Here is a 17,485-nt window from a genome sequence, read left to right on the forward strand (position 1 = left end):
TGTTTTCTTTCTATTCCTTCCTACCTGAATGATTGAATTGTGGTGCATTAGCAAAAAAAGAAAAAAAAAAAAGCACAAGTGGAAAAAAACCCTAATGTTCTCTTAAATTCACACATCATAGCCATGGTTTGTAAAAATTTCTGCTTCAATTTTAATCTACAAATCTTTGTTGGCTAAATTACTCCGATATTATTAAGACTGTAAATTTTTGGCAGAGATAATTTTGAGAAAAGGTTTAAGATGTCTCTTAAAAGAATAGCTTCCAATGAATGCTTTTAAAAGTTTTCAAGTCTTAAAATAATACAGAAATGGTGAAATTTAACTTTTTCGTCTGTTTCCAATTCACTCATTACATATATACTGTATGTGCCATTATATACAGTAGAGGAATATGCAGAAGTGAATGTTCTAACCTAAACAAAGGAACTGCTGATAGCATTTTTAGTATTCGGGTTTTCATAGATGTTTTGGGTTACAGGCTGTCTGCATCACAGGACTTGAATTTGTTGTTTGCCTTATTGCTCTTAATTTTTTTTTAATCTTAAATAAAGAAAGACACTAGGAGATTCCTAACAATCTTTTTTCTTTGCCACTATGCCCAGGCAAGACGGAGGAATTAGCTTTGTAATCGGATCCTTCTAGTCTCTGCGTTTAATTTTAAGCAAGAAACCAGGCGACTAAAGACCTAAGATTGGCGTAACAGCAGAGGGCAGTATTTACTCATGGCTGAATCATCTCAGGGCTCAGAAAAGTTTTTATATTTGGACGGGTCACTGTGGCAGAAATGTATGTCATATGCCCTATATTGTATTTGTATTGCTTGGCTTAAATTCTTATTTTCGCATTGGTTTCTCTGATTCTGTCACTTTTTTTTTCTTTTAAAGAAGTGATGCCACCACAAAAATTAGTTACAGTAAATAGCAGGGAGTTCTGAGTACAGTATGTGCGGGGCACGTGAGCCCATTTCAAATTTAAAGTTCATTCTATTTATTTATATTTTTATCATATCTATCCTTTACCCAGACAAAACCCAAAAGAAAACAAAACTTCGTCAGGATTCCTTCGGCTACAAAATGTCAAGAGGGAAATACTCCAACAGAGATTAAAATTCCAAACTTTGCAACAGGAAAAGATCTCCATCTTTCCAAAGGGCTACCATTGTTATTGTTGAAAGTCTAAGGTTTGGCTACTGGCACCTGGGATCCATTTGGGAAGGGAAACAAAACAAACACTGAGTTCCCCTGGCTTTTCCTATAGGAAGTCCAAAGTGCGGTTGGTACCGAGTCCTCGGTGCCCCTCGTCACCTGGGAGGTGGGGGAGGGGGCGAGTGGGTGCAGGTTTTGGGTGGAGCCACCCCTGGAGTGCAGGGAGCCCGCTCGGCAGACAGAGGAGGGAAGGGAGGAGTTGGTTTGGAAGTCGGAGCACACTCTACAGCAGCTCCCTCCCCTCTCGTCGAAAAGAGAAGGGGCAGGAAACGGTTAAAGCAAATCTGCGCTGTGCATTCCCAGACAGGCTTTGCTTAATCCTTCCTCCCCGCTCCACCAGACCCTCACCCCCCGCCTTTCTTTTCTTTCTCTCGACCCCCTTCCCCCTGAGTTATTACTAGCATAACAACCGAACGGTCTTCCCCCCAGGCCCCGCCACTGAAGTTATTTATCTGCAAACCTGACCTCACTCCCATCTATTCTGCGGCAGCCTTTTGCTGTTATTGCTCTGACGCCGGCCAAGAGTTGACCAAAAAGAAAAAAAAAAAAAAAAAGTCCCCCCCTTCTCAACGCCTCCGACTCGCGGGGCTCCCACAGCCGACCGCCTCCAGGCCCCCGGAGGCCGCGTGATGAGCGTCCCGAGCAGCCAGTCGGCGGCCGAGGCGGCCGGGGCGTGCGGGCCAGGGGCGCGCCGGGCCCGGGGGGGCCGGGCGGGGGCGGGGCCGTAGGTGACCGGCCGGGAGCTAGGGGGAGTCCGCGCGAGCTCCGCAGCGGATCAATGAGTGGCGAGCAAAGTTTCGGAGCCCGGCTCCGCTCGCGGTCTGCCCGCCCCCTCTGTTTGTGTTTCGGCGACGCGCCGTGCGTGTGCGCGCGCGCGCGTGCGGGGGGAAGGGGCGGGGAGAGCGAGGGACCCGCGGACGCCGAGAGGGGCTCGGGCGCGGCGGCGGCTCAGCCGTACACCCTGCTGCCCGGCGGGCGAGCAGCAGAGCGCTGACAGGCGCCGTCCGAGCCGCCGCGGGCGCAGCCACCGCCCGGCGCCGGCGTCCCCGCTGCCTCCGCCCACGGCGAAGGAGAAAGGGGACGAGGCGCCCCCCCCCCAAGTCCAAAGCCTGGTGGATTACAAAGTGAAACTGACCCGGGACAATAAAAGCAAAGATAACCAGGGCGGGGGCGAGGCTCCCCACGGTGGGCTTCCGACGGGGCCGCCCGAGAGGTCGCCGCGGCATGCTCAGGGGAGGGGACGCGGGGACCGCACGCTCCTGCCGCCCGACCCCCGCGAGGCCGAGAAGAAAGGGAGACTTGCGCCCGCTGTGGATGTACAAAAATGGGTCGGCAGCCGCCCAGGCTGAAGTAGAATAAAAAATGCCGAGGAGCGCTGGACGTTGCCTGCGCCCGCAGCAGGGCGGGCGGCGGCGGCTGCCGGAGGACGAGGACGCGGCGGAGCGCTCGCGGGCACCGGAGCCCTAGTGCCCGCGCGGGGAACGCCGTTCGCGAGCCGCCGCCCGGGCCTCGGCGGCAGCGCCTGCCGCCCCGTGGAGGGGCGTTGCAGCCTGTTCCCGAGGACTGGGGACCGGAGGAGACCCCAGGTCTCCAGCTTTGGGGAGAGGGATCCGGTGACCTCCCGGCCCCGTCCCGCCGCTCCCCGTGCGCGTGGTCCTTCCCTCCCCCGTTGCTTGGCCGCCGGTAAGTGCCAAAGTTTCTGCAGACGCTGTTGCAAATGATTGCTCGCACACCTTAGATACAGGCCACCTCGCGCCGCTCTCACCCACCCGCGCCACCACGCTCGGACTTCCCGATTCTCAAACAACGCGAAGGGGGCGGCACAGGAGGTTGGAGAAACTTTTGTGGAACTCATCAGCGCACAGACGCGTTCTGCGGAATGCCCCCCGCCTGTGGTCCCCGCGTCTCTCGGGCACGACGTGTCCAAATGGCTACCAGGAGCCGTCCGCTGAGGCGACTTGCTTCTTCGGGGCTGGAGGTTCTTTGAAATAGCAGGGCGCTCAGGCAGGTCCACCGTCTGCATTCTTGCTGGAACGACTTCATCCCGGTCAGCAGTACTCATTTGGCCTCCGCTCTTCCTTCTCTTGACCTCACCGTTCCAGGGAGCCAGGACCATGGACTTGGCCGCAGGTCGGGCTCCTGGCCGCGCGTGGCTCCCGCTGCCCACCCCCTCAGTGCTCCAGCTCCTTCGCGTCTTTGGGCTGCTGTCCCTGCTCCCGGGGCCGGCCCGCGTCGGCGGCGCCGAGCAGCGTCAGGTGTTCCAAGTGCTGGAGGAGCAGCCCCCGGGCACGCTGGTGGGCACCATCCAGACGCGCCCCGGCTTCACCTACCGGCTCAGCGAAAGCCACGCCCTGTTTGCCATAAACAGCAGCACCGGGACTCTCTACACCACCGCCACCATCGACCGCGAGAGCCTGCCCAGCGACGTGATCAACCTGGTGGTCCTTTCCAGCTCGCCCACCTACCCCACCGAGGTGCGAGTTCTGGTGTGGGACCTCAATGACAACGCCCCCGTCTTCCCGGACCCCTCGATCGTGGTCACTTTCAAGGAAGACAGTAGCAGCGGGCGTCAGGTCATCTTGGATACGGCCACAGACTCGGACATCGGCTCCAATGGCGTGGACCACCGCTCCTACCGCATCATCCAGGGCAACGAGGCGGGGCGCTTCCGCCTGGATATCACCCTAAACCCGAGCGGCGAGGGCGCCTTCCTGCATCTGGTGTCCAAGGGCGGGCTGGACCGCGAGGTCACGCCGCAGTACCAGCTACTTGTGGAAGTGGAGGACAAGGGTGAGCCCAAGCGGCGGGGCTACCTACAGGTAAACGTGACTGTGCAAGACATTAACGACAATCCCCCGGTTTTTGGCAGTTCCCACTACCAGGCGGGGGTGCCTGAGGACGCGGCCGTGGGCTCCAGCGTCCTCCAGGTGGCAGCGGCGGACGCTGACGAAGGCACCAACGCGGACATCCGCTATCGGCTGCAGGACGAGGGGACCCCCTTCCAAATGGACCCCGAAACGGGGCTTATCACGGTGCGGGAGCCCCTGGACTTCGAGGCCCGGCGCCAGTACTCTCTGACCGTGCAGGCTCTGGACCGAGGCGTGCCTTCCCTGACCGGGCGCGCGGAGGCGCTGATTCAGCTGCTGGACGTCAACGACAACGACCCGGTGGTGAAATTCCGCTACTTCCCTGCCACCTCGCGCTACGCCTCGGTGGATGAGAACGCTCAGGTGGGCACTGTGGTGGCTCTGCTCACCGTGACGGACGCAGACTCCCCCGCGGCCAACGGGAACATCTCTGTGCAGATTCTGGGGGGCAACGAGCAGCGCCACTTTGAGGTGCAGAGCAGCAAAGTGCCCAACCTGAGCCTCATCAAGGTGGCCAGCGCTCTGGACCGCGAGCGCATCCCTTCTTACAACCTGACAGTTTCTGTCTCGGATAACTACGGGGCGCCCCCTGCTGCAGCGGTCCAGGCGCGCTCCTCTGTGGCGAGCCTGGTGATTTTCGTCAATGACATCAATGACCACCCCCCTGTCTTTGCACAGCAAGTGTACAGAGTGAACCTGAGCGAGGAGGCTCCCCCGGGAAGCTATGTGAGTGGAGTGTCCGCCACCGATGGCGACTCTGGTCTCAATGCTAATCTGCGTTACAGTATCGTCTCTGGCAATGGACTAGGTTGGTTCCATATCAGTGAACATAGCGGCCTGGTGACCACTGGGGCTGCGGGGGGCTTGGACCGTGAACTTGCATCCCAGATTGTACTGAATATCAGTGCTCGGGACCAGGGCGTTCACCCCAAGGTTTCCTACGCCCAGCTTGTAGTAACTCTCCTGGATGTGAATGATGAAAAACCAGTATTTAGCCAGCCAGAAGGGTATGATGTGTCGGTGGTTGAGAATGCCCCAACAGGGACAGAACTACTGGTGCTCCGGGCAACTGATGGGGACCTGGGTGACAATGGGACAGTGCGCTTCTCCCTACAAGAGGCTGAGACTGACCAGAGGTCCTTCCGTCTGGATCCGGTGTCTGGGAGGCTGAGTACTGTCTCCTCCTTGGACAGAGAGGAGCAAGCTTTCTACTCCTTGTTGGTTCTGGCCACAGACCTGGGCTCCCCTCCCCAGTCCTCAGTGGCTCGCATAAACATCAGTCTCCTGGATGTGAATGACAACAGCCCAGTGTTCTACCCAGTCCAGTACTTTGCTCATATTCAGGAGAACGAGCCTGGAGGTAGTTACATCACCACAGTGTCTGCCACTGACCCCGACTTGGGTCTCAATGGAACTGTCAAATACAGTATATCAGCTGGGGACAGGTCTCGGTTTCAGGTCAATGCTCAGAGTGGGGTTCTTTCTACAAGAATGGCCCTAGACAGAGAAGAGAAAACAGCTTACCAGTTGCAAATAGTGGCGACTGATGGTGGCAATTTACAGTCTCCCAACCAGGCAATAGTGACCGTGACAGTGTTGGATGCTCAGGACAACCCCCCTGTGTTCAGCCAGGCTGCCTACAGCTTCGTGGTCTTTGAGAATGTGGCCCTGGGATATCATGTGGGTAGTGTGTCTGCATCCACCATGGATCTCAATTCCAACATCAGTTATCTCATTACTACTGGGGATCAGAAAGGTATGTTTGCTATCAACCAGGTCACTGGGCAGCTTACCACAGCAAGTGTGATTGACAGAGAAGAGCAATCCTTTTATAGGCTGAAAGTAGTGGCCAGTGGGGGCACGGTGACTGGAGATGCTATGGTTAACATAACAGTTAAGGATTTGAATGACAACTCTCCTCATTTCCTTCAGGCAGTAGAGAGTGTGAATGTGGTGGAGAACTGGCAGGCAGGTCACAGCATTTTCCAAGCCAAAGCTGTGGACCCTGATGAAGGTGTCAATGGCATGGTGCTCTATAGCCTGAAGCAAAACCCCAAGAACCTGTTCACTATCAACGAAAAGAATGGTAGTATTAGTCTGCTAGGGGCCCTGGATGTCCATGCTGGTTCCTACCAGATAGAGATCTTGGCATCTGATATGGGTGTTCCACAGCTCTCCTCTAGTTTCATCTTAACAGTGTATGTCCATGATGTCAATGACAACCCACCAGTGTTTGATCAACTCTCTTATGAGGTCACCCTTTCTGAGTCAGAACCTGTGAATTCTCGATTCTTTAAAGTACAAGCTTTTGATAAGGATTCAGGAGCAAATGGTGAAATTGCATACAGCATTGCTGAAGGAAATACAGGGGATGCTTTTGGCATATTCCCAGATGGTCAATTGTATATAAAGAGTGAACTGGACCGTGAACTTCAAGACAGATATGTTTTACTGGTTGTTGCTTCTGACAGAGCAGTGGAACCCCTTAGTGCTACTGTGAATGTTACTGTAATTCTAGAAGATGTAAATGATAACAGACCTCTTTTTAACAGTACCAATTACACATTTTACTTTGAAGAGGAGCAGAAATCTGGGTCATTTGTGGGCAAAGTAAGTGCTGTAGATAAAGACTTTGGGCCAAATGGAGAAGTGAGGTATTCTTTTGAAATGGTGCAGCCAGAGTTTGAGCTGCATGCTGTTAGTGGGGAAATTACAAATACTCACCAGTTTGACAGGGAGTCTCTTATGAGGCGCAGAGGGACTGCAGTGTTTAGCTTTACAGTCATTGCAACAGATCAGGGGCTCCCACAGCCTCTCAAGGATCAGGCCACAGTACATGTTTACATGAAGGATATAAACGATAATGCTCCCAAGTTTGTGAAAGACTTTTACCAAGCCACAATATCAGAGTCGGCAGCCAACCTGACACAAGTGTTAAGAGTATCTGCCTCAGATGTTGATGAAGGTAATAATGGACTTATTCATTATTCTGTGATAAAAGGAAATGAAGAAAGACAGTTTGCTATAGACAGCACTTCTGGTCAGGTGACACTAATTGGCCGATTAGACTATGAAGCAACACCTGCCTATTCCCTGGTAATTCAAGCAGTGGATTCAGGGGCAGTCTCCCTCAATTCAACGTGTACCTTAAATATTGATATTTTAGATGAAAATGACAACACCCCTTCTTTCCCTAAATCAACACTATTTGTTGATGTTTTGGAAAACATGAGAATTGGTGAACTCGTGTCCTCTGTAACTGCAACTGATTCAGATTCGGGTGACAATGCTGATTTACACTACAGTATTACCGGGACTAACAACCACGGCACTTTTAGCATTAGCCCAAACACTGGGAGTATTTTTCTTGCCAAAAAATTGGACTTTGAAACGCAGTCTTTGTACAAATTAAATATAACAGCCAAAGACCAAGGAAGGCCTCCTCGTTCATCTACAATGTCAGTGGTTATACACGTGAGGGACTTCAATGACAACCCACCTAGCTTTCCTCCTGGAGATATTTTCAAGTCTGTTGTGGAGAACATTCCCATCGGAACGTCTGTCATTTCAGTGACTGCCCATGACCCTGACGCAGACATTAATGGGCAGCTGTCCTACACAATCATACAACAGATGCCACGTGGCAACCACTTCGGCATAGATGAGGTCACGGGCACGATATACACTAATGCTGAAATCGATCGGGAATTTGCTAATCTCTTTGAGTTAACTGTAAAAGCCAATGATCAGGCTGTGCCTGTAGAAACTAGACGGTATGCGTTGAAAAATGTGACCATTTTGGTTACGGACCTCAATGACAATGTCCCGATGTTTATATCACAAAATGCCCTTGCTGCGGACCCTTCAGCTGTGATTGGTTCTGTTCTGACGACAATCATGGCTGCCGACCCAGATGAAGGGGCCAATGGAGAGGTGGAGTATGAGATCACCAATGGGGACACAGACACCTTCATTGTGGATCGGTTCAGTGGAGACCTGAGAGTGGCATCTGCGCTGGTGCCTTCACAGCTGATCTATAATCTCATAGTCTCAGCGACAGACCTTGGCCCTGAAAGGAGGAAATCAACCACTGAATTGACTGTCATTCTTCAGGGCCTCGATGGACCTGTTTTCACGCAACCTAAGTATATAACTATTTTGAAGGAAGGAGAACCCATTGGTACCAATGTAATATCAATAGAAGCAGCTAGCCCGAGAGGATCAGAAGCCCCAGTGGAGTATTATATTGTTTCAGTTCGCTGTGAGGAAAAAACCGTTGGACGTCTCTTTACTATCGGACGGCAGACTGGCATAATTCAGACAGCAGCCATTCTGGACCGGGAGCAAGGAGCATGTCTTTACCTGGTGGAGGTTTATGCCATAGAAAAATCAACTGCTTTTCCCAGAACACAGAGAGCAGAGGTAATGATTTTGTAGTCATTTATGCATTATTTGTTGATGTGCTTTTTAGAAAAATCATTCTCTTTATATTTCCTTTCTATAATTATTTACCTTTATTGTTGATTATTAATTTTACTGACGGGAGTATACAAAAATGTTCTGGCACAGAGACTAACAAGAGTTACATAAAATTAAGCTTTAATCCTGGTCAAAACTAAATAGTGAACAGTTTTTGCTATATTTCACTTCATAGCAATCGTATGTATAAGGCCAGGGAGAAATCTTTAGCCATTTCAGAAGTGCCAAAAAGAAAAAAAAAAAAAAAAGCCACATCATTGATCTAAGCTGAATCACAGCGTTAAATTAAACACCATTCAGTACGGAAGCGTACAGAAGGATGGGCAATTGCAGACTTAAAAGTTTCCGTTCCAAAATGAAGAACTTTGGTAGGAATCAGCATTTCAGCATGACTTCCTACTGGGGCGTGGCAATGGAGGACAGACTGACAGTTTACAACAGGACAGTATTAGCTTTCACATCCTCAGCAGTCTTGGCCATTTCCTTACAGACAGTGACTAATTTCAATGTGCCAAGCCAAGTTTGGGGAGATTCCTGATTTCATCTGCCTTCAGATTTTAGGCACTATCTTCTGACTTCAGATAATCCTTTCTCTTCCCTCTTGAACTAAAGCATGTAATGTGCTGTGAATGATCAGAGATTAGAAGCTATTTCTTGAGACAAAACTGTTGTTCAATACAGTGGTATCCGTCCACGTTGCCCTGTTCTGTCTGCTGATGGAGAAGTTAGTGTTTCACAGCATAAGCAGAAGGAATTCCCACTTGGCCTTCCCTGGGGTGTATTTTAGGCTACTACCTCCATGTATCATTCATTTGTTTTTAATTGAGCTACTTCCAGTGCTGTCTTAATATCAACCAGAAATGAGATAGCTATACTCTGCAAAGCTCTCGTTTGCCATTTTCCTAGTTCTTTCTCTCCCTCCCCCTCCCCTCAAAGACATTCTAGTGTCACTCAGCCCAAAGCACAAAATATCAAATGTGGTTTGTGATGCTTGGCGGGAACCCAGGCACAACATGCAAGTGAGACTGAGCCTCATGTCCTTGTTTTCTTGCTTGCTTTTCTACGGAGGGTGCCAAAAAAATGTATACACATTGTAAGAAAGGAAAAAGCCTGTATTAAAATTGTATATACTCAATATATACCAACAACAAAAGATGAATACATGTGTATACATTTTATTTGTCATCCCTGGTATTTAGGGGAGGTGAGCGGTTTTCTTATTTTTAAATGCTCATTTATTATTACTATCTTTTTGAATCCCCTGTGATTTTTTTCCCCTGATAGCTAGCTGTGTCTGTTCTATGGATGGAGCCTTATATTCATGGCCTAGAGGATATGAGAGGTATAATTAGAGATATAATTCTTAGTAGAGATAATTCTAAATGGAGTTCAGTTTTATCTTTTATACAAAGCCCTGAAGGGACTTCTAACCCAAATGCCCTCTTTTACCTACTTGTTTCTTTAGATCTTAGCATAGCTCTTATATGTTGAACTATTTGGTTTAACTCAGTCTATGATTTACATGTAACTTTATTTTAATTTAGTGTTTTCCTCCCTTAAACCTACTCCCTGTCTCTGCCTTCCTTCTCTGGAATTATTTCTTAGATGAAGAGAGTTAATACATTGAAAACTGAAATATTTATTGAAGACAGGCAAGTAAACAATTCTAGATTTTAGATGAATTCGTTAAACTGCAAAGCAAATTGTGCAATAACATATAGTTGTTGACCTGGGATTTGTCTCTCAATAACCAATAATTGTTGTTGGTTGGCTCATTGCATTACATTTTATTATAGAATATGGAGAATGAGAATAAATGTCCATTATTACCATCATAAGATTTATTTTGTCTTGGTATTTACTCAGTGGATATGCAAAAATTGTCTTAGCTTAAATTTATTAAATAGTGCTGTCTCTGCAACAGGCCCTGCAGATTAAAAAATAATTATTATAAATCATTTTGTTATAATAGGGGATAATACGTCTGTTACTTTTTTTTAACCTCAAGTAACACCCATATGAAAAGTTATTCGTATTTACTGTGTATATTTATTTAAAAATCTGGGGAGAAATCATTATGATTTTTTTTTATAAGAAAAAAATTGTTTGTCAGAGTATCTTCTGTGAACTAAAGTGCTGAAATTGTAAACCAAGTTTGAGTTCCCAAGGTCCAACCACTCCTTAAATTAAAAGCAAATGTGTTTTCCCAAAGAATATTGAAAGCAGTAGTTGGGAGCTAGAATTTCATATTATTATTGGTTGTATCTTTTAAGTACATACAATAAAGTACTTTTTTCCTTCTGCTCAAACAATTAATTTACCATGATTCTGCAAAAAGAAGTTATAAATTACTTCTGGTTGTCAGAGGTGATTTTTCAATAGTTTTGTTTCCAAGTGCAAACTGCTCCAATGCCTTTTTTAAAAACTTATTCCCGTGCACTGATAGGAGTCTGAGTTGCTTACTCAGGTTTCTGGCTGGAGTCATGGATGATCACATTCCATGGGCAAGCAGAGGGTCAGTGGGTAAAAGAGAAATGATTTAATTTGCATTCTTTTTCCAGCTCTGACACTTGTGGGACTGTGGCTCTGATATTTCTCCAGAGATCTGTCCAGTTGTGCACCTTCATTTACCCTCCCTCCCATATCTACAACTTTGGCATGAATAGGAGTGTCTGAAAGATGGCTTTTGGGTTGCAGACACAAGGTTTATTATCCTTTTATTTCATGGCCTTATATTATCAGAAGAGTCTTGATTGTGTTAGAATAGCTCATGTAAATTTTGTCACAGTTTTCTAGGTTCAACAATAAATGAATACGTAATACTTCAATAAGTGGATCTCTTTTATGATGTGTTGTAAGGGAACATGCAGCTTAGAGAACAGGTGGGACCTCATCAAGGTCAGAGGTTTTGTTTCATTGCTCTTTATTATCTCAGATCCTAGTGTATTACCTGAGGAACAGTAGGTGCTCCGTACATGTTTGCGGAATGAGATGGTGGGAGAGCTAAGGCCAGAACATGTGGTCTTCTGCCTCAGAAATAAATTGACAGAGAGAAGCTGGAGGAATGGAGGAAGCTAGAGTTGATCTTGATTATTAGTTGAACTAAGAACATAAGGACATAACAGTTATCTCGGCTCTACAAATGAACTGATAATTGTCAGAAAACTCAAAGAGGAAAAATGCGCGTAGGTGGATGGGCTCACATGGAACTTAGGGTTTAAATGGAAGGCAATATTGTAGATGCGCCCAGGTCGCAGTTCTCACATTGGTGGTCTCAGGGTCCCTTTCCATGATCAGAAATTGTCACAGACCCCAAAGAGCTTTTGCTTAAGTGTGTCTTATCTATATTTATCATTTTGAGCATTAAAATTGAGAAAATTTAAAAATATTTATTAATTCATTTAAAAATCACATTAAGTATATAACATTTTCATTTCATTGTTATAAATAAAACTTTATTGTGCCAAACCAAAAAATAATGAAAAGAGATATATTTTCATAAATCTCTTTATTATCTGGCTTAAGAGAAGACAACTAGATTCTAAAATATTCAGTCTATTGCAGTATGTTGTTTTGGTTAAAGTATGTGAAAAGAACCCAGCCTCACTCAGGTATATGGGGTTGGATAAGGGAGATACTTTGGTATCTTTTTACAGTAACTGTCAGTTTTCTTTTGATACTACACCAAAACCCCACAAGTGGTATGTTCTTAAAAGGTACTTGCAGTGTGGAATCTGAAACCCTATTGGTAAACTTTTCATGCTTTGTTATATAAAAATATATTGATCTGTCTTGCATTCTGAATGGGTCTTTTACCTATGCATGACTTAGAAATGCCAGGCATTGGTCATTTGGAAAATAACTGATAAGGATTTTATCAATAATGTCTTTAAGTATATTGGTTCTCAACCTCATGGAGATGGTTAGAGTTTTCAAACTTTGAATTTTCATTTGACTGCTCAAATTTTATCATTAGTGAACTATCTTGTTCGTTGTTTACCTTGAAATGTCAGGCTTCCTTTGTTCACGTTGAGCCAGGAACAACAAATGTCTGCCACATATTCAAGTCTAGAAAAGCAAAGTTTCTCTGTCAGTTGTTCTTTCCAGTAAAGATCGTCTTCCATAAATAAAGCAGCTAGTTCAGCTCACAACTCAATCACATACATGCCTTTCTTTGAGATAACTGCAGTATTTAGGGACAGGTTAATGATTTTTTGAAAAGACATTGAGACTTAAGGGTCTAGAATGAATAAAATTAATAATTTTGGAATTTCTTCAAGGAAATGTCCTCAGGTTTTAAGTGAAACTGGTCCGTTATTTGTTCTGTGAGTGCCTAGCACTGAAGAGTGCAGTTATTGCTAGAAGACCTCGCAGCCACCTCTGGGATCTGTGCTGAGACCAGCAGTGTACCCACCTTTGCGTTTGCACCTCTAGTGGGAATGTCAACACCGTAAAAAAGACACGTGAGGTTTTGCATTATTATGATGACAGTTTTGATTTCCCAGGTCCCTCTAATGGCGCTCTGGCATGCGAGAGCCCATGTCCCACAGTGGGAGAAACGTGGGCCTATGTACTGAGTTGTGCAATTCAGTAAGAAAACAAAACAAAACACTAGAAATATTCTATTAACAGTTGTTTCAAATATTAGATGAACGTACTATGATTCTTTAAATATCAGAAATGAGTTTTTAGCAATTGGATAGTAATTTGCTTTCACAGTGAAACCATCAAGATTTCCAGGAGACATGATGGAGACATTTGTAAGATCAGTGCTGACGACCAAGTTTGGGAATGATTTTCTACCAGAGGGTTTAGAGTCAGAGTTAGTGCAACTTAGATTAAATGTGTCTCTTGTGTACCATCGCTCACAGGCAAATGTGTAAGCAACTGAACTAGATATATAGGAATAATAATAATAACAATGAAATGTACTGAATATTGCTGCAGTCAGACACTGAGCTAAGTGCTAAGCACTTTTTTTTAGGGATTTTATCATTTGAGCCTCCTAGCAACACTAGTCATATTAGCCCCACTTCATAGCTGTGGAAACAGTCTCAGAAAAGTTACATGATTTGCTTAAGTTCAGATAGCTAGAAAGGAAAATCACATCCAGACTTGCATAAGTCCATTATTTGTACTCACAGAGACTATTCCATAAATCCAGAGCCATCTGTGGTTTTAGTTATGAGCAGAGCTCTTCACTCTGTAGACAGCAGTACATATGGATGCTTTTACTAATCTTGTTTTCGCGCCCTTATTTGTTGTTAAAAAGTCTTTGAAAACTAGTGTTATGTATGGTCTGAACTAAAGGACACATGATTTTTGCCAGTCTCAGTCAAGGCCATCCACAGATGCTGTACACGCCCACCGGTCAGTTGGTGGTAGCACCCATCCCCATCTGGGACCTGTGGGAGTGGTTCCTGAGCAGGAAGACGATGGGCATATGAGAGAGGGGGCCCCCCCCCAGGCAGAGATGGAGAGCGCAGGTGTGGGGAGGCCCTCTCCTGCTCCAAGGACCGTGCAATTTGGAAATTCTCCCTATGATTTATGAAGGAGGAAAATCCATTTTTGGATTTTCAGATGATACGTCTTACTCTCCTGAGGAATCATGATGAAATTGGAGTGGAGGGAGTGTGAAGATTATATGAAAAGGAGGAAAACATTTTGTTGCTTCCTCTGCTTTTGATCTCCAGTGCTTTTTTTTTAAATAAAAAGACAACCTGTGATTATTTTCTGATTTTCTCTTTTTCCTATTGGTATGTTTTTAAATTTATTAAACAAAGTAATGTGACTGAAAAGACTGTAGAAGTTTTTAAGATATGTACAAACGTGCATTACAAACAGGAGTATTGGTGGCCAATTAAGCTCATGGCCAGTTGATGGCCCTTTAAGCTGCGTATTTTGTGTGTGGCTTCAGGATGCTTGGTTTGGTCTCTCATTTTGATAATAGGAGTCCATAGATACAATTTATCTTCTGATTAATTATTGGGTTTCTTTTGCCTTTATTAAAACCCTCATCATTTTAATTCTGTATTGTTCCATTAGATTCTGAGGCAACTACTCTAGGAATAGTTTTGAAAAATATTAATGTACTTAGCATTTTGTGGAATCAATTTTGTATCGCATTGTCTGCATGTTGCACTTTGTCATCATTACAGTGAAAAACTGCCTAAGAACCTCATTAGTTGGGAGGGATGGTTGAGTTAGTGATGCTAAAGGATTCCACAGGCCCCGAGGTGGACCCCCTGGTCCGAGAATTAATGAATCTAAAGCTCAGCTCTTTATAATGCCCATGACATTGGGTAGTAGTCTGAATTAGGGGCTTAGGAGTAGAAATAGGAAAAGAATAATTAGCAAATTATATAGGCTGAGGTGAATTACAAAGTTCTTTAAGGTGTCCTAGATATAGAGTATAGTAAATATTTTCTAATGCTTTCAGGTTTTAAGTCATCTGTGACAACAGTGGCTGATTGTAGTGGTACATTAAATAAAGAGGAGAAAGTATGAGGAATTCAGACAAGTGAAAATTGTAAAACTAATTTCTATTAGACAAATACTCTATAAATATAAATGCAAATAGTCTTTATAAAATACATACATAAATCATACATGTAATGAATTATATGTTATATATAAAATATTCTATATTAGCATGTATGCATGTTACAAAGACAACATGGGGCAATAAAGTCATGAACATGAAAACATGATCTAACTGGCAGATAATGTATATGTGTTAATCCAGAAGTAACTATATGGATGCAGTCTTTTTTTAGTTTCCAGACATATATTTAAGAAACAATCAGTGAGTAAAACCCAAGCCTTAACTATATTGAAGAAATGTTGAGACATTTAAAAATCCCTGTTTAACAACTGGCAGTTGGGAGCCAGTGGCATTGTTACTGATTATTTGTTTCAGATTAATTGACATTTTTCTGAAACATTATCATTTATAGATTCTAACATATATAAAGTGCTTACATTATGTCATACCCTGGTAAGCACCAGGCATTGTCTTGCCTTTGTAATAGTTTTGGATGTGTGTCTGACCTCTCCTCCTCTGACATACGAGAACATGGAGGCTGATGGAGGTCAAGATCATGGAGCCGGTTTATGGGGGAGGGGTGATTTGGGCCCCGTAGTCTGACACCAGAGTGTGTATGTTTGATTCCAAAACAGCAGTGACTAACACTATGCATTATAAGAATGGTTGATACTTTCTGTACTCTCGTAGGCATACAACTTTTACTGTGTAAAAAGCTGTTTTCATATGTCTGTGTTTCTTTATACTGGTGACTGAAGAAATAATGAGGTAAAATGAAATTTTGGTAGTGACCCAGTGGTAGGATTACTGTAGGTCCCTATTAGTCTTTATATAGGCTAGTCTTGAATAAGTGGATTTATAATCTGTAAATTCTTCCTTTCAATTTCTGAAACTGGAAGTGGAGTATATATTTCTATTCTTCCAGTTAGTGCCTCATTTATTTTCTAATCTTTTCAGAAAAATATCTTGACAGACTTGCCTACACCTGCCTTCTCTCCCCCATTAGCTCTTCGATGCACCTCCATCAGGCTTGGCTTCTGCAGTTCCGATGAAAGTGCTCTTGTCCAGATGACAGGACAGCCACATTTCTACATGCAGTGGTCAGTCCGCAGTGCCCACTGGGTACATGCTTCTAGGTCATCGCACTTTGCATTATTATCTTATTTCTCAGACCATTTCCTTCTCAGTGTCCATAGCCATTTTCCTCCATTTTCTCAAGTTTTAAATGTTGGACCCTCTCTGGAATCAGTTCTCTTTTCAATCTACACTTATTTCCTTGAGGACTCCAGTCTCATGATTTTAAATGACATATATATGCTTATGACTCCAAATTTTTGTCTGCATCCTAAATCTCTCCTAAACTCTGAAGTCATATAACCAACCACTTATTATGTTTAATTAGCTTCTTAATGGATGTTTTAAATTAACATTCTCAAATCTGAGCTCCAGATATCTTCCCAGTAAACACCTGCCCAGCCTCAGCCATCTCCTTCTTGCTTGATGGCAATTTCAGTCCTCAAATTGCTCAGGTCAAAAAAGTCAGAGTCATGTTCAGCACCTCACTGTCACACCCTATGTACCGTCTGCTGGTTTGTCTTGGTTCTGTCTTACAAATGTGTCCAGAAAATGGTAATTTCTCATCACCTCCACTTCACTGCCATTGGATTAGTGAAGACATATTCCTAATGGTCTCCAACGTCCCTTCCTGCTGTTCTCCTTTCTCACTTGTCTGATTTACCCACGCTGGCTTCTTGCTTTTTCCAAAACTTGCTGGGCATACCCCTGCCTCAGAGCTCCTACCCCGGCTCTTTCCTTGGCATGGAATGCTCTTTCCTCAAGACATCTATTGGGATAATTTCCTCCCATGCTTCAAGTATTTGTTTATATCTCACGTTCTAAGTGAGAACGGCCTGTCCTTTAGCCACCCCCTCAGCCTGTCTGATCTCCATGCTCCCATTACAGTGTTTCATATCCCTCCCCCATAACATTTACCGGCTTCCTGTCATCACCCCAAATGCTAAATGTTGGAATGCCCCTGGAATTTCAGTCCTTGAAATTCTCTTTCTAATCTACACTATTCACTGAGGTGCTCAACCAATCTCATTACTTCGACTAGTACATATACATTTTACATGTGTAAGTGTGTATGATATAATGATGTCTAATTTCGATTATGTTTTATTTCTCTTCCTCCCACCAGAATTATATTCCATATGGGCAGGTAGATTTATCAGCCATGTTCACTGATGTACCTCAAGAGCCTAGAACGTTACTTGGAACACAGTAGGCACAAAATACATTTTTGTTGACTGATGGATTGCTTTTATGAATGAATGACTGATTGCTTTCATGAATGACTGACCTGACTTCCTGCTTCTGTCCCTGACCCC

The 17,485-nt window shown here is 44.8% G+C and overlaps 1 protein-coding gene across 2 annotated transcripts in view; it reads left to right on the plus strand.

Annotated features, from left to right (window-relative positions):
- Positions 1-2,438: 2,438 nt before the first annotated feature.
- The window catches only part of FAT4 (FAT atypical cadherin 4), a 158,344-nt gene continuing 143,297 nt past the window's right edge, over positions 2,439-17,485 (plus strand). For both annotated transcript variants that reach the window (XM_081077831.1, XM_081077832.1), the window contains exon 1: positions 2,439-8,494. In XM_081077831.1, the coding sequence (XP_080933957.1) occupies positions 3,320-8,494 (5,175 nt within the window). In that variant the 5' untranslated portion in view covers positions 2,439-3,319. The remainder of the gene's footprint in view (positions 8,495-17,485) is intronic.

The sequence above is a fragment of the Rhinolophus hipposideros genome (assembly GCF_964194185.1).
Source record: "Rhinolophus hipposideros genome assembly, chromosome: 16".
In the NCBI taxonomy this organism is placed as follows: Eukaryota; Metazoa; Chordata; class Mammalia; order Chiroptera; family Rhinolophidae; genus Rhinolophus; species Rhinolophus hipposideros.